Below are 20,513 nucleotides of genomic sequence, written 5' to 3' on the forward strand. Positions count from 1 at the left end.
CCAACCGTTTGAACATTTAAATTGAAATTAGTCGGCCTAAAACAACGAGAGGGTTTGACAGCATTTATTTGACAACACGCAAATTTAAACCTGCCGCCTTCCCGAAGTGGTACGCGGAAGTAATGTTGTTTACATGGTGACGTCACGGTGATTTGGTCTAATACTTCATATTAGCTTATGCATTAGTGTTGCATTGCAATCACTGATACAAAAAATAGCCATACCTTACTAATTCTACTGGAAATGTTTTTGGTGTTGCATTTGTCAATTTCCTCATAATATCTTGATGAATTCTGAAAACGTGCTTGATATTATAGGGCAAGCGGAACCTTTGAGATTCACTGTGGTTTTAAGTCGGTGTTGGAACACGAACTAACAACAGGAACCTGCAAGGGTCATCATCTTGTTGTAAACGTTAGTACTCTTACCACATTAATTAAATTTGTAACGTGTTTACAGGTTTGTTATAAGATGTTGTAGTAATATAGCGACTTACTTAACGTTACACGTTAGTGACAGACAGAGACACTGTACGAACAGACAACTTATCTTGTAGCCAACGTTGCAACCTTTTCGCAAAAGTTCGTTCAAAAGTCTGTCACTTTAGTTTTTGCAACTTCCATAACGTTAGCTACATGGTAAGGGTAGACCAAAACGTTTGACCTTTTGCGAATCGTTAGAGTCGTCTGGTAACTTCGGCATACGAAAAATAAAATCACGTATTTTGTTCTTTGTTCACACATCGCACGCCAAACGGGAACGACAGGTGATCCGTAACGTTAAAGGTGGACATCTTATGGAAGTAGATGCTGCTATGTGTTGAAGAATGTATGCCGAATTGAACAGTCTACCCGGTCCCTGACCATTCGTAAAATGCCTTTATTGTTATATCGCGCTTGTATTGTCGCCGACAAGGAAGGCAACATTAAACAGACAGATTCTTGAATGGAGTTTGGCGTAGCGTTCTCGTGCGGGACGTGCCGGGATTGCTCGCCCTGGTACACTGTAACCGCTGGCATTCTTTGGATGGCAGTACCTATATTGTAGTCGTAAAGTGACTGATTTGATAGTTTTGCGATTTCCAAAGTGGCCTGAGTCAACCTCCGAAACGTGCCCTGTGTTTCAAATGGCAAATGACGAGAAATACCCCGCTCTTTCCCCGAAAACAGCCCCATTACAGATCAGCACAGAGGCCCACAGGAGCTGCCACTGCGGTCGGCTTCCAGCAAGGCGGTGATTATGCGGCCGGGACGGCGTCTGTAGCGCGGCTTTAACAGATCTGTGTCCAGGCTTGGGGGCGCATTCCTCGGAGGTGAGTGATTAAAAACACGTATGATAAAAAAGAAAATTACACTCTGTTTTGGGTGTGGGTGTTCACTGGCATGCACATCCAGAAACAATCTCAAAACAAGCGTTCTTTTCAGAGCATATCCCTATTTTGACCTATTTTGACCCACATTGTGGGCTACTTGCATTGGCAATATGTGATGTGCACTGTAGGGCTGCAACTAAGATTAGTTTAATTGTCCATTAATCTGCCACGATGAATCGATTAGTTGTTTGGTCTATAAAATGTCAGAAAATGGTGAAAAATCTCAATCAGTGTTTCGCAAAGCCCAAGATTATGCCCTCAATAAAATACAATACATGTCTTCTTTTGTCCATAACCCAAAGATATTCCCTTTACTCTCATAGAGGAGTAAAGAAACCAAAAATTATTCACATTTAAGAAGCTGTAATAAAAAAAAATATTCATACCATATCAATCAATCAACTTTATTTCAGACCCATTGGTCCATAAAAAACAATACAAAACATAAAAAAGCAATACAATAACATTTAAAAGAGATGCAGATAAAGCATCAGCACAGGCATTTATGGTAAAAATGAAACCAAACAGTGTATTTAAAAAAACATATAGGCTGCGGGTCCAGTGCTTCCAGAAGCAAGACAAGTACCTTGTGTCACTGTGATATGTCAGTTAAGGACACAATAATTTTATTTTTAGATCCAGTGAGTCTACACATGAATCTATGCATAAATTCCTCAAAACAGCATGAAAAGTGGGTACATTTCTAGTCACAAACATTTCACTTGCACTGCTCCACCTGGGGAGTTTGAGTAGTATTCTGAAAGCATCATTATATGCCACATTATGTTTTTTCATTTTCTTACTACTATAGTTGCACCACAGGTGGGCCGTATATAGTGGAGTACAGTACGTTCTAAACAGAGCTACTTTTGCCAGATGAAGGTCTTGTGACCGAAATGTTGCCAATAAAAAGTCTGAAGTGAAGTCAGTGTGCGGGATTTTCCTCTCTCAACTTACCTGATGCTCCGACGCACCTGACGCACACGGTTTGTGCAGAGATCACCCCTCTTCTACGCTAAACAGAGCTACTTTAACATCATTTGTACACGTGAAATTTGCGTGCCAGCATGTTGGCTTGGCCATACAGTTTACCAGACTGACGCTGCACATCGTCATCATCACAGAGATCATCCCTTATCACGTGGCCCAAGTATTTAACCTTCCTCACTACATCTAGCGGTTCACCTGCCAGAGAGAATGAGGGAAAGATGAGCTTCCTGTCCTCCTTGGTTCGAGCAATCATCACCACACTCTTTTTAGAGTTAAACTTGATGTCATACATCATGCCATATCTAGAGCATACTCTGAGTAGCTGCTGTAGGCCAGCACTGTACGGAGACGGTACCACCAGATCATCAGCATATATCATATGATTAATGAGGCTATCCCCCACCAAGCAGCCAGTTCTACACTCCTTTAATTCTTTAGATAAGTCATCCATGTAGAGATTGAAGAGTTGCGGGGAAAGAATTCCACCCTGGCGCACCCCATTGGACACATGAAAAGGTGTGGACATACTCTTCCCCCACCTAGCTTGCATAGTTTGGTGAGAGTACCAGAACTGTAATATTCTGATTTTAAGTATGAGGGGACACCACGCTCCTGTAGCTTAACAAACAGTTTCCCGTTGTTGATACGGTCAAAAGCTTTTGACGCATCAAGGAAACACATAAATATTGTGCTGTTACATGTTCTGTACTTGTGGACAATTTCCTTAAGTGCATAGATACATAAGTCAGTGCCATGTTTATTCTTAAAGCCAAACTGATTATCTGTGGATTCTATGTATTCTTTAAGCCTATCCATAAGGATCGGCTACCGATTAATCGGAAAACAAAATAGTGTTTAATGTAATAGTTACCACCTCTGGCACTTTGTTTTATATTCATGTTTTTTATGTTCATGTTTTTGGTACTGTATTGTATTGACTGCTGATTGTATTTTGTATCTGTTGTATGCTATGCTGCTGTCTGAACAGGTCGCACTTGTAAATGAGACCTCGGTCTCAATGTGATTTACCTGTTTAAATAAAGGCTAAATAAAATAAAATAAAATAGTTGACAATTGATTAATCCTTACAGCTCAGTGTACTTTGCTTCCCCAACCAGAACTCAGTGTGATTTGAAGACATAACTAAATCCCAGGACTAGCTTGGATGCTGCTGCATTGATCCCTGAAATCATTGCACTCCCGTGGGTGTTCTGTTAACTTGAAGACGTCTCCTCTGTGTGAAGCGGTGCTGACCTCGGTTTCCTGCTGCGATGGAGCGTGGTGGAGCACCCGCTGAGGTGTTGCTGCAGCGTCCCTGGCTGCCCGTGTGCATCAGCGGCTGCCAGCTCCTGGCCAAGAGCTGGTTTGGGGAAACGGCGTACCACATCCTGCTGACAGACACACACTGTGTCTGGGAGGAGACGATGGACTCTGCAGCCATCCAGAGCAGAGCGCAGGTATGCATGTTATGTTTTCAGAGATGTCCTGTACTAGCAAACACTACAACAGGAGGTAAGCTGGGGTTCAATTTAGAATGTTTTTGTTGTCAAGTTAAAACCGTGGCAAGAGGTTAATTGAACCAAGAGACTACAGTTTTTTTTATATTTTAAACTCGTGTGAATAATTTTCTTTAACCTACGTTAAGCTACTTTGATTTGCTTTGAATGTTGAACTTGACGTGAGGCCGCCATAGACACATTTACTGTACATAATATATTCAAACATTCATTCACCTCATCTGTACAACGAGACCAACAAGCAAACTGATCTCATCGTTAGAAGATAACCTAAATGTTCGTGTTGGGAGTCTCATATGGTCTCTGACTGGCTTCATTTGAAACTGAACATAGAAAACCAGAACAGACATGCTTTGGATCAGTGTGATGAGAAATGATGGGAAAATATTTAGGCAACATTTACTGGTCAAAACGGAAAATCCTGATAACCACAACCAGTAATTTACTGTAAAACAATTTCAAAATACCTTCCACTCTCCCTGTCTCACACAACCAACAACAAGGTGACATACTGTATTTGTGAATGATTTGGCTGGAGCTACAACGATTAGTCAATCAATCGATCGACAGAAAATGAATCGCCAACTCTTTTTATATATATATATATATATAATCGTAATTGTTTAGACTCATCCCCCCAATATTTTATTTAAAAAATGTCTGAACAGTACACAAACAAAACACACAAACAGACTCGGACACAGAAAAAACAAAAACATTTTCAACATTCAATATTACAGCGTGGTGCTACAAGCCGCTTAAAGCTGCATTCAGTGATGTTTTTGTGTTAAAATAAGTGTTAAATGGCTCTATATTCTGACAGCAATCACTGAAATAGAGTGTTTGGTCAGTAACTTGGAACCCCCAACCCCCCGCTGTCCTTTATCTCTCTCCTGTAGTCCTGATGGTGGCATTGGATTCGGGGTGAAAAAATACATATAGTCCTTAGGCATCGCGATCCGACCTTCTGTTTCCCAGAAAATGTCAACCTTTCTCTGATTGGATAGTTTGAGGTCAGTGCCAATTTTTATGTTGAGACGGCCTAATATTATAACGTTAGCTTGATGCTATACGCGGCTAACTAATAGAGTTACAGATTTACATTGATAGAAATTACCACCCAGCCCCACTAATAACGTTACCGTCTTGTGTTGATAATGAATGCAACAGTCATAAATATCCCTAACGTTACTACTGTTGTGCTTATGGAACATTGTGTGACTGTTCAGTTTGGTCGTGTCCAGCTCACATCAATGCCAGGCATTAGATGGTACCGGGGGGAGGGGTACGGTGGTGCAGTGGTAAGCGCTGTCGCCTCACAGCTCGAAGGTCCTGGGTTCCATCCTCACTTGGGACGCTGTGAACGCTGAAGGAATGCGTGCCCGTCCGCACGTCCTCGAGTGCCCACCACCCGGGTGGGGTCGTCAAAAAGGCTTGCATGTTCTCCCCGTGCCTCCCGGGGGTTTCCTTCATATAGGAACCCCCTTCACCAAAACATGCAATATCCTGGTTGCTAATGTGGTTCCTCCTCTAGTCGTTAAGGGTGCCTGTTCGGAGGGAGGGGAACCGGTTGGAATAGCGTGAACCTCCCACGTGCTATGTCCTACCAGTGAAGTTTCCCCTGTCAGGTGAAAAGAAGCGGCTGGCTAACTGTCCATGTCTCGGAGGAAGCATGGAGCCAGTTTCGGCTCTCCCCAGATCGGCAGAGGGTGGAGTAGCAACCAGGATCAATAAAAGTAAATTAGCACTAAGGGGGATAAAAATGGGATAAAAAATCGGGAAAGAAAATATAAAAGAAAAGAAAGAAAAAAAAGACGGTACCGGGGGAGCAGGCTGACTGCAGTTAGCTGCGATGAGACTGCCCATTATTAGAACGTTAGCTTGATGCTAATCGCGGCTAACTAATATTGATTTACAGATTTACATTTATAGAAATTACCACCCAGCTCCACTAATAACGTTACCATCTTGTGTGGATAATGAATTTTCTTTTGCAGTCTCATGTAGGAACTAGCTAGCGGGTGTAGTTCGGTCAAAAGAAAATAGTTCCTCCATGAAACTGCTCATAACAAGGTCTGTGGATTATCTTGAGTAACGGGGTCATGATTTCTGGAAAGAGGCATTGCTGTTGAATTTATCAAATGTATTTCTTTGGCACCTTGAGCACCACAAGCCGAGTGCCACCCAGTTCCATTGTATTGGAGAGAAGCCAGAAAATCTGCGGCCGATATCTCCAAAACTCAGGCAAATAACACAAAAGGATATAGGTGGATAAATAGCACTGCAGGTGAGAGGAAAAATATGTATTTTGTATTTTAGGGTGAGCTGTCCCTTTAAATGCTGGAAGAGCGCTGATGAGCGCCGATCCCAGCACACCACACAACTTGCAAGGACGCAGATTGAAAACAACGTTAGCAGTGGTAGCTAGCTTGATAGCTAACAGCTAACAACACATACATGTACTGTGATAAAAAGCACAACAGCACTCACCAGAAATATTTAGTGTCTAGCCAATCTGCTCCCACAATTGAATTGAGCCTTTTATTTCTGTCTCTGTAGTGATAGTTTCTCCATATGATTAGTTGCCTGAAAACGAGCGCCCGCACCAGCGCCTTTCTGAAGCCACTGCTGAGTTAATCCTTAATTATTTTAAATCTCCTTCCCCGCACACTGTCCACTGGGACCATCGCTCCCCAGCACACCCCCAGCGCCCAACTGACAGGAATACACCTAGCGGACACATGCACAGTTTATTTTTGATGAGAAATGAATCATTGCGAGTCCAGAACACAGTAAAATCATTGTCAAAACTTGATTTAAAAGGACACACAAAAAGACGTTTAAACGGTTATTGATTTTTCTAAACGGATATGATTTAATATCCGTGTACACGTGTAGTCGTGTACACGGTAACATCCCTAATGCTTATGGAACATTGTTTGACTGTTCAGTTTGGTCAACACCAGGCATTAGACGGTACCGTATAATACAGAGAAAGCAGGGTAGTTCCTGGCTCACGCTAACGTGAATATCCTTATCCATTTCCCCGCAGCCAATGCAAGCCAAAACAAGACCAAACATGCCACAATAACGTCAGATAATTCATCCAGAATCCTTCCTGGGCATCTCGAGGCTCATCTGACCGATACATTGTCCAGGTTGCAGTTTTCAAGTGACTTTTATGAGTTAACGTTACAAAGCAACCAACACAGTCTGCTGTTGCCTAACCTCGCGTCACCAGGCTCTCTGTGCGTGTGCGGGTATTGTCGGTGCCCGTGCGCCAGCTCGTTCACATGCTGCCTGCAGTTACTCTAACAGTCACCGGTGTCAGTAATAGTTAGAACTTACGGATAGGACCTTTAAATGTGAATATTTTCTGGTTTCTTTTATGACTGTAAACTGATTATCTTTTGGTTGTAGACTGCAGGTCATCTTGGGCTTTGGGGAAAAAGTGATTTTGTGACATTTTATAGACCAGAAAATAATCAACAGATGGTAAATGGACTGCATTTATATAGCGCTTTTATCCAAAGTGCTTTACAATGTGCCTACATTCACCCATTCACACACTGAAGGCGGCCAGCTGCCACGCAGGGTGTTGGCACAGCCATCGGGAGCAATTTGGGGTTCAGTGTCTTTCCCAAGGACACTTCGACATGTGGACTGGAGGAGCCGGGGATCGAACCACCGACCTTCTGGTTGGTGGACGACGCGCTCTACCTCCTGAGCCACAGCCGCCCCTAGATTAATCGATAATGAAAATAATCATTATTTGCAGCCCTAGATTTGGCCCAGAAGGGGATTGCATCATTCACAGGGTTTACTGCTGCCTTGTTTTTACCCGATTTCTTTGCCCTTTATTCTCTGTAATAACTAATAAGTAAATCTGATTGGTCCATCCGTCCAGGAGCTGAACCGACGGCTGCGGGCGTCCGCCCAGGCATTCTTCTCCCACCTGTGTGAGGTGGCTCAGCCCTGCCTGACGGGGGGCGACTCCCGAATCTCCCTGACGCACCTGCAGGGTGGCGACATCAGCATGAGGCTGAAGAGCGAGCTGGCAGGACTTCCCTTCTACTGGGAGTTCCACTGCGGCCCAGCCCCTGTGGCCCTGGTACAGTCCATAGTCACATACCTATGATTTACTTAACACATTCAGTGCCAGCGACGCCATATGGCGTCATTAGAAATTTACCGTACAGTGCCAGCGACGCCAAATGGCGTCATAACTCGATTTTTTTTTTTTGACGGGGGGGTGTCGATCTATGCCTCTTACATCGCCTCTTACAATATTCAGAGGTATTGAATGTGTCTAACCTATTTTACAGAACCCTTAGGTGGCGACAGCGCTCTCCAGATGAGAGAACGTGGAGTGAAACACACAGAAGAAGTCATTGGGGGGAAGGAAATCGCATCGCATCCGTCCGTATGCAGCGGCTTCATTGAAGCAACGTTTAGCTGTGCCCCTGCAGCAGCCAATCTGCTATCACAATTGAGCACCTCGATGTCCGCTGCAACAGCCTCCGTGTCCGCTGCAACACATGATCAGCCGTGGATTTGTTATTATTCTCAACTCGAAGCATGGGAGCTGGTACACGCGGCTGTAAAAAAGCAGGATCTAGCGGACTTTTTCAGTGCTGAGCACAGGCAGAGAAAACGAGAAAACAGCAGAGCAGAGAGACACTCCTCCCACAACGGGGGGGGGGGGGAGGAGGAGGGGGGGAGGTGGGCACGCAGAGCCAAGTACACAACACAGACCCAGACAGCAGGACAGGGTTGGCAAACGCAAGCCAGAATATCCGATGCCCACCAGCAGCAAAAGATCAGCAAGAAGCTGCAACCAGCAGCGCATGCAGGCGCCAGCGCTGCTGGTTTCAGCTAAAAATATTATTCTTCCAAACAAAATTCCCTTGCCTTCACTGTTTTATTGAAGGAAATTATTTTTGAGGTGTGACTACATCAGAAAATTAGCTTCAGAGTCAGTGATGTGCTTGAAATGTTTAATTTCACAAAAGGCTCATTATCTCAGCTCGTAGAAAAAAAGCTCTTTTTTTCGTTCAATCAAGCTATCTTCTCCGGCTCATAACTAAAGAACGGAAAATGGGATCAATAAACTTTTTTTTGCAGGTGATAGAAGAGAGTCTCATCGTTATTTGTGCGTGTTCAGTGTTTACATAGTAATTATTAAAGAAATTATATGACTGTTTTAAAATGCATTGCGGCCTATGTGGCACAGCAAGCAACCTTTTGCCCAAGGGCCGTGGCACTGAAAGTGTTAATAGGGATTTAGGTGATGGGTTTGTTCAGATTGAGCATGTAGGGGAAAGGAATAATCCGCAACTTATTCATATTAATAAATGTCAGTTTTGTAACTTTCTGACCTATAGATGGAACACAATAGTGATTCAATCTATATACAGATCATGAAAGCTTTTACATTTGCTATCACTGATGACAATGATGGTCTCAAAGCTATTTCAGATGCTTTTCCATGAAATTTCTCGGGTAAGCAGTGAATACTTGAGAATGTCAAGATATCGGATATCAGCACAAACTATCAGTAGCCTCAATACAAAAATATTGCTATTAGTATCGGCCTTCAAAATCACATCTATATATTTAATCTAATTTGTGATGCTTGCTTTTGTAAACTGCGTATGTAGGGGATGTTTAAGATCATTAAAATAATCTTCTGTATTTAAATGTATGAGCAAAATCATTGATAAGTGTCATGAAACGTACACATCAATCACTTCAACTCAGGAAGAAGAAGAAGAAAAACACCATAATTGTAGTTCCATAGTTTTTCCCCCAGCAGCATATACAGTACATGCAGTATATGTAACTCTTTCCCTGCATCATCAAGGCCGTGGAGCAGCTGAAGCGCCCACATATGGCTCTCTGGTTTCTGCAGTAATCGCACTCCTGTGACAGATGTCGGGTAGCTTGCCAGAGATTGGCAGTGATTCCTATATGTTGCTTTGCAGTGGGGATGGTAGGGGGTAATTTTGGTTTCGGTTCCATATTCGGGGTTGTTTTGCCACAGTTTTGGTTCCAGTGAAGGTTGCAGTGCTGATGCTGCTCTTGGTTGTATGCTTTATTATGCTTAAGAGCTCTATTTTTAAACATCGGAAGTGTCTGTGTGTGTGTGTGTGTGTGTGTGTGTGTGTGTGTGTGTGTGTGCGCGTGCGTGTGTGCGGGGGTGTTTTTTTCATACATTTTCAGATTATCTAAAGTAGTTGTGGTGAAATTGTTGCGTTCTATTATTTCTATGATTAATATTACTGCTGTTATTATTATTATCTCCGCCAGGAGATTATGAGATTGTCGCTGTCAGTGCGTGCGTCTGTCTGTCTGTCTGTCTGTCTGTGCCTGTGTTCTGTGTTTCTGTGTGTTCCTTGTGTGTTCCTCCCGTATCTCGACAACCGTTCGTCGGATCTACTTCAAACTTTGGGAGTGTACTAAGGAGTACGTGACTGAGTACAATGACCTGTTTTTGTCCAATTCGGCATAGCGCCACTTACTGGCAACGTGTGGCGGGGCGTGTGTTCCTTGTACTAAGGAGTACGTGACGGAGTACAGTGACCTGTTTTCGTGCAATTCGGCATAGCGCCACCTACTGGCAACACAGTGTGTGAGTTCCTTGTGTGTTCCTCCCAGATCTCCAGAACCGTTGGTCAGATCTACTTCAAACTTTAGGAGTGTACTAAGGAGTACGTGACGGAGAACAGTGACCTGTTTTCGTGCAATTCGGCATAGCGCCACCTACTGGCAACACAAAAAGTGGTTTATCTTGAGAACCACTTGTCCGATCTACTTCAAACTCGGGGAGTGCGCTTAGGGGGAACCAACGGAGTGCAAGGAGCTGAATTCCAGGCAATTCCGCATAGCGCCACCTACTGGCAATTTATTTTTTTGATCTCAACAACTGATCTCAACAACCGTTCGTCCCATCGACTTCAAATTTGGGAAGTCCGCTGATGGGAACTCCACACAGTGCAGAGCCCAATTCCGTGCAATTCGGCACAGCGCCACCTACTGGCAACACAAAAAGTGGTTTATCTTGGGAACTATTTGTGCCATCAACTTCAAACTCTGGGAGTGCGCTTAGGGGGACGCAACGGAGTGCAGGGAGCTGAATTCCATGCAATTCGGCATAGCGCCACCTACTGCCAACACAAAAAGTGGTTTATCTTGACAACCGTTCATCCGATTGACTTCAAGCTTGGGGAGTGTGCTGCTGGGGACTCGACGTAGTGCAGTCCTGAATTTCGTGCAATTTGACAGCGCCACCTACTGTCAACACAAAAAGCAGTTTATCTTGAGAAACATTCGTCCGATTGACTTCAAACTTGGGGAGTGCGCTGCTCGGACCCAGATGCACCCTTCGACGCGTAACCTCATCCCCTAATCAAAAAAACTAAACCACAATTATACGAACACAAACTTGACAAAAAACAAAAATACATGCGTTACAACACATACAATAAACCCATCATAACTAATACATCACCAAAACACTAAAATAAAAGCAGACAATAACAATATATGATTTACAATAGCATCTCAGTATGACAACGCTCACTACCACATTGCATTCAGACGATGTCTCGTCACACACATGCTCTATGGATCAGCTTGGGGGAAAATGCGGTCCTGGCGGAGACACTTTTCTAGTTATTATTGCTATGGCCTCTGTTACTGCTGCTACTAATGCTATTATTAATAATATTACTACTGCTATTCTATTTATATAACACTTATCTAAAAGATACATTTAAAGAGCATTACAAAAAGGCATAAAAAAAACAATATAAATTCAAATCAAAGAAGATACAATTGAGAAAAAAAGTGGAAATGGAAAAAGTGGTTTAAAGGGCCCATATTTTGCTAATATAATGTATTATTATTTTATTGTTGGCCTCCAGTATAGTAACTTATTGCATCATTCATAGTTGAAAAAACTCAGTTTATCTTGTACTGGCTGACACTGCCCCCTTCAGTTCAGCCTCTGTCTGAAACGCTCTGTTTTAGGTCCTGTCCCTTTAAGAACCCCCACCCTCCGGAAAATACTCCAGGAGGGCAGCGCGAGGAGTTTTTGTGTTTGGCCGCGGTACGTGATGCCCTGCTCGGCCAGCCGCCGAAGGAAATGTCCCGGCACAGCCCGGGCCGAGCGGAGCTAGGGGATAGATAGCTAGGGGGATGTTGATATATCAATTGATAGCCCTGCTTGTTACGCCCAAGTCACGTTTGTTATCGATGGTCAAATTCCTTTTGACAATCCCTTGCTCGTTTATATAATTGTTTTACAGCTCCCCGCCCTGCCCGGGGAGCTTCACACTATTGTTGTCACATTCACTTCCCAAATGCTTGTGACTATAGTGTGCCTCTCCTAGCAAAGGCTACACGGACCAAACCAAAATGAGGACTTGGAGAAGTCAGCAAGTTGGACTAACGTTACAAGTTCTGAAAATGTGTGCCTTCGTCATTCATCGGTTGTTCATGTCTATGAAAGGCAGCTGTGCTGCTAGGCTAATAGCAAGTGCTAACGTTACCCAGCGGTGGTAAGTAACGTTAGTGCTTCCTAGCTGCTAGGTACAACCGATGCTGGAATGAGACACATATTTTCAGAACTTACCACTTCAGTCCTACATCCTGGCGCACCTCCAAGTCGTCTCCTTGTTTTGTGTGAAAGTGAAAGGCAGATACGTCCGAGACGAGTGGAAACTAGCAGCGCTACTGTCAGTCGGTAGTGTACATGTCCTCGGCAGTGTACTGGAGCAATGTCAACACAGGGAAGGGTGGGGGCTAGGGCGTGCGCGCCGGCCGCCGCAACGCTTTGTTGCCAGGGTAACAAGTCCTGCCTGACGTCACCAGAACTATGGTTCTCGCACAAAATCGGCATAAATCCATGTCGTCTCGTCTACGAGAGTTCATGGGCGGGAGGGCGGGTTCATGGGGGTAACATTAAAACACTTTCACATATTTATTTGAAGCTTAGCCCATGTTTAATATGACCATCCAAGATTGTAACAACATATGATACAAAATTAAGAAATGCATAATAGGGCCCCTTTAAATGTAAAAATACAAAACTTGTGAGAAGTAGGTGAAATAAAAGCATACAAAAGCAAGTCTATAAAAGTGCATTTTAAGAAATGTGTTCAATCACACTGCAGTGTAGGTATCTGTCCAGATGTCCTTTAAACTTTAAGGTAATGAGTGACACCTTAAATCAGCTGTAAATCATAGTGTGTGTGCATGTGTGTGTGTGTGTGTGTGTGTGTGTGTGCACGCGTGCCTGTGTGCCTGTGTGTGTGTGTGCGTGCGTGCGTGTCTGTATGTTTTAGGCATGTGGCCAGCTGGTGCGCCCCCTGCTGTTGATGTGTCGGCTGCTGCAGAGGCAGGCGGAGCAGCTGGGAGGCCTGCTGCTCAGAAAGGATGCTGAGATCCAGGACTACAGGGAGAATGGAGCCACGCTCAGCAGAGGTACACACACACACACACACACACACACACACACACACACACACACACACACACACACACACACACACAAAGGGTTCCTACCAAGTGGCTGAAAAATGAAGCAAATTCAGATTTTTTTTAACCAGGCTGTAAACATGATTAATCCTATTATAAGTCGGGCATTAACATGGGGGTGAATGGGGAATGACTTATTTTGGAGCCAGCCTCAAGTGGCCATTCGAGGAATAGTCTCGGCTCCCAGACGTTTGGTGAGCTGCGCCACCAAACGTCTGGGAATTTCACTGTCAGAAACTGTCTGTCCGAGCCCGGCGAGAACCGCCGGCAGCAGACACGCCTACATTTATTATTAGAATTTTATTTGGTAGCGTCAATGCCATTTATCATAGTCCTAACACAGAGCATGAAGCTGATATGCTCCAAACAAAATTTATAGCTGTGGTTTATTTTACAATCATTTTTCCTACCCGGAAGTGGTCTGCTTGCTACTGTGTGAAGTCATCAGCAGGCTCTGTAACGTAGCCTCGGGAGTCTGGCTTATCGCCGGGGGAAAGACCTCTAGCCGCCGGGGCCGGATGAAACACGTCCTATTAACAGGTTATGTTTGTTTCTAAGTGATTAATATGTTTCTCCGCAAATGCGACGATGTTTTGCGAGACACCGGTTCTGCATGAGCGTCACTGCCCCCAGAAAGCAAGCCCGCCCACAACACTCATGATTGGTTCTCCGATGCAAGGCTTCCAACAGCGCCACCTAACGTTATGCAAAGATTTAAATAGTAATATTCTCAGTCTTACAGGAGTGAAACGGATTAAGACTGAGGGCTGAGTCTATTCGAGGAACTACAGCTTTTGGCTTCATCTGTCCAAACCTGAGCTTTCCGCCTGGTTTCAAGTCTTCTTCAAAACAGCATGATGTTCTTTTCTTAAATTATTTAAGAGTAAAATAGACGATAAAGCTGACTACGCTTTAATCCTGGAAATTTAACTCTCGGGGGCCCCCTGTGCCTGAAAATGGAGGCCAGCTCTATTGCCAACTCCTCTCTGCCAGCCATGTTATTTTCTAAGCTAGAGAGGCGTGGGACTTTACAAAATTTTAGTTTTGTTGTGAAAAACACTGTCAGAATTCTAAACCAAGTTAGGACTGTTTTGAGTCTACCAGATGTTTCTGTCCACACACCAATTTGTTCCAATCACTCTTTTTTGCCTTTTCTATCCCCGTTTCTAGCCTACCTCAATGAGGTTAGGGACGACGGGTGACTCGCCTGCCTGGTTTCTCATGTGTGTTTGTGTATTGTAAAAAATATATATATATTTGGGGAAGGGGAGGGGCAGACTATGCTTTGGGGCGTGATTGACAGGTCGCCTGTCCTGAAACAAATCGTAGAACTCAGGGTGGGAAATTAGCGGGGGTTCGGGGCAAAAGGCCTGCAAAAAAATAAAGTACCTTTGCGATTGGGATGACCGAGGCTTTAAATGCCCCCATAAAATAAAGACTTAACTTTCTGTATTCTAACATGACTGCAATTTACAGTGTCGGATTTGGTGCAATTTGGACACGCAACGTTCAGTATGAATAAAGTTGGACTAAACAAGCGAGTAAACAGGAGCAGCGAGCCACTCTGCTCTGCCTGCCTGGCTGCTGCAGCGGGGCTGTTTGCTGTAGGCACCGTGGCATCATAGCGGGGCGTGACTTCAGGGCTCTGACATCACAGCAGGGTGGGGCTTCAAGGCTCTGACATCACAGTGGTGCGGGGTTTCAGGGCTCTGACTGGCCGTCGGAACGGCGCCACGCGACCCGCTCGGTTGAACTGCACAAGAATTACTAACGAGGGGACACACACACACACTAGCCAATAGGAGCATAATCAATACTCCTTGCTGAAGCGTGTATTGATGCAGAATGCTAAATGTATTTATCTATGCACCTTATTTCTAGCGGCAATGATGCCTCTGGGTTTTTCTTCCGGTGTGATCCTCCCAGCCTTGTTGCTGACAGCTTGACACCCGTCTGGGCGAACGGAGCAAATCACTAATCAGGTCCAGCTGGGCAAAAATCTCATCGATAAATATCCCTTTAAGAGTGCAGTGCATTCATGGGTAATCGCCTACTGTGGCTAATATTAGACGCTAGTTAGTTATGTTACATGGCAGTAAAACGCCACTGAATGACCAAATTGATATAACTTTTAACCATTTCGGACCCATCAGTAGGGGTGGGAATCGCTGAGTAGCTCACGATACGATATCGTCACGATACTTGGCCCTCGATAACGATATTATCACGATACAGCGATACTGCGATAATCGATATATTGGAAGACGATACATCACGATACCTGTGTAACTGAAGAGAAAAAAATACCCCTAAAAGGCAAGAAGCAGGTATTATGTATTTATTAGCAGAATTGACATGAACTCTCTCAGAGTTCACTCACTCACTCATACCATTTTCGATACCACGGAGGAAAAGTTACACATTAAGTCTTTTTATTATTATTATTAAAACAAGAAAACCTATATAACCTACCTACCTATATAATTTCTAAAAGTAGATATTAATGATCAAACATTTCCATTCATGTAGCCTACAGTATTTATGTTTTTGTTTCAACTACAAACATAAATAAACGTCAACTTGAAACTATGTTTGAACTACCACACACAGCATAATATTTTAGCCTGTTTATTATTATTATTATTATTATTATTTTTAAATAAACATATCGATACTTGGTGCCAGTGTATCGATAACGTATCGCAAGTGGAAATATCGCGATACCGTGAGTATCGATATTTTGTCCCACCCCTACCCATCAGCGTTGGTTAGTTGTTTATAATGTGGCTGGCTATATTTCTAACGTTCTATCTATCTATCTCTGCACACTGAAAATACTGGGAGGCGGGCCATAGCGTCTCTGTCGATGATTTGATTCGACAGTTCTGGGCACTGGCGTTGGCGTTGGCTAATCCTGGCGTGTTCCACCCTCAAATTGATTGTGTTCTGGCGCAAAGCGAGTGGCTTCTAGGACGAACAGGCTCTCTGAGCCGCGCGCCACTAACGTTATTTTAGAGCAGCGCAGCAAATACAATATTCCTGGAACGCGAGTTTAATGAAACAGTTACATGTCCTCTGCATTCTACATCAAATAAAGACATTACTGTTTGTTTTATTTGGTATGTTACATACTTATTGGCCAAGTTATGTTCAATTCAGCCAGGGTACAAGGGAGTGTAGGCAGCCATCTTTTCAAATCAAGTAGAATACCGTTTTAGGAAATGGCAAGCTGCAACAATAAGTCACGTTAAACCGGAACTTGTACCCACAATTATTTGTAAAGCGGGGCTTTCAAAAATAAGGTGGATACGCATGCTGTGACGCAGGCATGCTGTGACGCAGGCAGCATGCTGTGACGCAGGCATGCTGTGACGCAGGCAGCATGCTGTGATGCAGGCATGCTGTGACGCAGGCAGCATGCTGTGACGCAGGCTGTGACGCATGCTGTGACGCAGGCTGTGACGCAGGCATGCTGTGACGCAAGCATGCTGTGACGCAGGCAGCATGCTGTGACGCAGGCAGTGTGCTGTGAAGCAGGCATGCTCTGACGCAGGCAGCATGCTGTGACGCAGGCATGCTGTGACGCAGGCATGCTGTGACGCAGGCATGCTGTGACGCAGGCATGCTGTGACGCAGGCAGCATGCTGTGACGCAGGCAGCATGCTGTGACGCAGGCAGTGTGCGGTCGAGAGCGAGCGAAACAGAGACACAGCGTCCGTCTGCTGACACTTCTTTCTAACATACAGCGGGTGGTTTATATCAGAACATACATGTAAAGCCTTTACTTCAATCATACTATGGCAAATCAACTGTTGTTGACATGGCAGAAGAGGACATTGAACTCTTAACATCAATGTATAAGCCTAATATGATTGTAATACAGTACATGTTATTTTGATTGATATGTTGGTCTTTTGCCATAGGGCATGTTATTTGAAAGTTTTGCCAAGTAGGGCTACATTACAATACATAACATACCAGACAATCAACAGTGTGGTTGAGATGATAGGAAATGAAGATTTTTTAACTGTGATTGTTTATGAACGTTTAGAAGTGAGAAATAAAATAGGCTAATACCCAACCTGGGAGCGTGCCGACGGAAATCTACTGTAGGTAATAGACTGACCATGGATAAGTAAGTACCATACAACCCCACCGTCAAATGATCCAAACTATCCCTTTAGCTTTAAGGTGCGTACACATGATCTGTGGTAAAACAGCTCTGCGCCTGCTGTCCCGTTCTTTTCCTGTGGGGGAGAGCGGCGCTTCTCGACTAGACTTCTAGACTAGACTTGGCGATGCGCACAGCTCGATTTTGCCACCTTGTTCTGCGCTCAAAGTTCAACATATCTCAATGCTGACCTACTTATCGCTGAGCTTTCATGAGTGCAACCAATCAGAGGAGAAGAATCAGGGAGATGCCGCTGCTCGCCTCTTGTCCTGTAGATTTGCGCTCCGCTCACCAGATCGCTCTACCTCGCGGTGAGAAAAGTGCAGACCGATTATCATGTGAAGGCACCTTTAGGGAGTATAGGGAATTAATTTAGTCATTGAAGGTCCTAATATCAACCTGTGTGTGTGTGTGTGTGTGTGTGTGTGTGTGTGTGTGTGCGCGACGTGTGTGCGCGCATGTGTGACAACCCAGAGCGCCTGCAGACAGAAGTTTTTGAGGAGCAAACCTACAGAGAAGACTTTATCGCAAAGGTGAGGGGTCAGCAACACACTCTCTCTCCCTCTCTCTCTCCCTCTCTCTCTGTGTCACGCTACACAGCAGGCTGTTGTTTGGGCCTGTTTTTACCATCCTCACCACTTTGTCCCCGAATGTTAAATGGCTGTGGCGAGTGTGGCAGGAACCACATGATAAAACGCTGTGCCCACTGGAATGGCTCTCTCTCTCTCTCTCTCTCTCTCTCTCTCTCTCACTGCCTCCGAAATAAGAGCCATGCAGGAGGACACGCTTTCAAGTCGCTACACTCCATTACTTTACCATCAGTAATGCACTCCGGTCTTAGTTTTAGTTTTCTGTGTGTGTGTGTGTCTTTGTGTGCGTGTGCGTGCGTGTGTGTCTTTGTGTGCGTGTGAGTGTGTGTGTGTCTCTATTTACTGTATTCGGGTGTGGAATTTCTCAACCCTAGCTTTGTTGACCTGTCTCCGACTTGAAGTGTGTGTGTGTGTGTGTGTGTGTGTGTGTGTGTGTGTGTGTGTGTGTGTGTGTGTGTGTGTGTGTGTGTGTGTGTGTGTGTGTGTGTGTGTGTGTGTGCGTGCGTGCGTGCGTGCGTGCGTGCGTGCGCATCAAAGCCACCTGTGGAATGCCCTAGGTGTGTCCGAACGCTCTCTCCCTATATAGTTTAAAATATTAATTTCAGTTTCAGTTTAGTTCCAATTAATTTTCAGTATACTTTTGGTATATTTTGTTTAGCCTTTATTAGTGTTAGAAGGTAGTTCAGACCAGGTATTTATTTATGTATTATATAATAGAAGCAATGAATCATAAATTATTTTCACATGGATTTTTCAGTCAGCCCAACTTTTTTTTTAGCTTACCCACATAGATGGTAAGACAAACCTAATTATGACAGATATTTCAATTTAATTTGTTTTATTTGAGCTAATTGTGATCACAATATCTAGTAAAAATAAATACGGTAGTTTCATAGATAAATACATTTTTAATAAATAGATTATCACCTTATGTGTAATTTGAGTTCCTCGGGCACTCAGACTACACACAGATGGATCAACAATAATCCAAATTCCTTTGATAGCTCAATATTATGATTACAAGTATGTGTGTTAATTATTTGGTGTACAAATCCCTGAAAAGGACAGAACGGGGAAATGTGTCCGAGCCGAGAAATCCTTTTTTCCTCACAGCTCAAAGTGCAGCGTTTTCTGCCATCCGGCCGGCTCCCTCCGTCCCCACCTGCCCTCTCCTCCTCCCCTCCGTCCCCACCTGCCCTCTCCTCTCCTCCCCTCCCCTCTCCTCCCCCCTCCTCTCCTACCTTCTCCTCTCCTCTCCTCTCCTCTCCTCTCCTCTCCTCTCCTCTCCTCTCCTCTCCTCTCCTCTCCTCTCCTCTCCTCCCCTCCCCTCTCCTCCCCCCTCCTCTCCTACCTTCTCCTCCCCTCTCCTCTCCTCTCCTCCTCTCTCCTCCCATCTCCTCCCTTCTCCTCTCCTCTACCGAGCGTGGCAAATTCCACTGGGCAGCGGCAAGGGCGCCTTCAGACCAAAGTCCAAACTGAAATAAAATGTGTCTGAGAAAAATGTGACCGGGACATGTCAAAGAGACAATCACATACAAGACCAACTGCGACGCGGAAAACATGAGAGAGCTCTTCCGTGTGTGCGCGTGCGTGTCCACGCCCGTGTGTGTGTGTGTGTGCGCGTGTGTGCGTCCACGCCCGTGTGTGTGTGCGCGTGCGTGCGTGCATGCACGCCCGTGCGTGTGTGTGTGAGAGAAAGAGTGGAGGTGGTTGGCATGTGTGTGTAGTATTTATCTATAAGGGGAGGGCCTCTGCACGCTTGTATGTGTGTGTCTGTGTCTGTGTTTGTGTCTGTGTGTACGTGCGTCTTGTGTCCATCTCCATGGCTCTGTTCACACTGCAGGCCTTCATGCTCAATTCCAAATACCTAATTATTGTTTATCGTCTTTCAGTGGTATCATATCGCAATGATATGAAGATATTTTATTATTTGAATTGATGATGACAAGCAAATTTTACTTAAAAACTTTATGGGAGGAACATTATTTGAATATTTCAGTTCACACCTAACATTACCACTCACTTCAATGAGATGAACATTAATTTCATTATGTAACGGCATTTTGCATACATGAACCATATTGTGATATATATTGATATTGAGAGAAATCCTTTTGATTATCATGATATTGATTTTAAGCTATCGTCCAGCCCGGCTACTCACATCTTAAAGGAGAACTAACAAAGTTTGGTATTTTTACTTGACTAGGCATCTCGGGCGCTACGCGCGCTCGATTCATAGACTCGCCTGCTGTGCGGCTTCGCCCACCCTGCAGCTCGCCGAGCTGGCCCTGCAGCTTGCATACGCAGCTCACCCGCTGTGCGACCTCGCC

General features: G+C 44.5%; 1 protein-coding gene across 3 annotated transcripts in view; it reads left to right on the forward strand.

The window, feature by feature from the left end:
- Nucleotides 1-366: 366 nt before the first annotated feature.
- Nucleotides 367-20,513, forward strand: part of nhej1 (nonhomologous end-joining factor 1) — a 58,067-nt gene continuing 37,920 nt past the window's right edge. The window contains exons 1-6 of one of the 3 annotated variants that reach the window (XM_083632704.1): nt 367-414; nt 1,170-1,312; nt 3,481-3,819; nt 7,787-7,990; nt 13,227-13,365; nt 18,065-18,123. In XM_083632704.1, coding sequence (XP_083488830.1) covers nt 3,634-3,819; nt 7,787-7,990; nt 13,227-13,365; nt 18,065-18,123 — 588 coding nt within the window. In that variant the 5' untranslated portion in view covers nt 367-414; nt 1,170-1,312; nt 3,481-3,633. The remainder of the gene's footprint in view (nt 415-1,169; nt 1,313-3,480; nt 3,820-7,786; nt 7,991-13,226; nt 13,366-18,064; nt 18,124-20,513) is intronic. The other 2 variants (XM_083632706.1, XM_083632705.1) reach the window with 2 other exon arrangements.

The sequence above is a fragment of the Poromitra crassiceps genome (assembly GCF_964638095.1).
Source record: "Poromitra crassiceps genome assembly, chromosome: 3".
NCBI classification, from domain to species: domain Eukaryota; kingdom Metazoa; phylum Chordata; class Actinopteri; order Beryciformes; family Melamphaidae; genus Poromitra; species Poromitra crassiceps.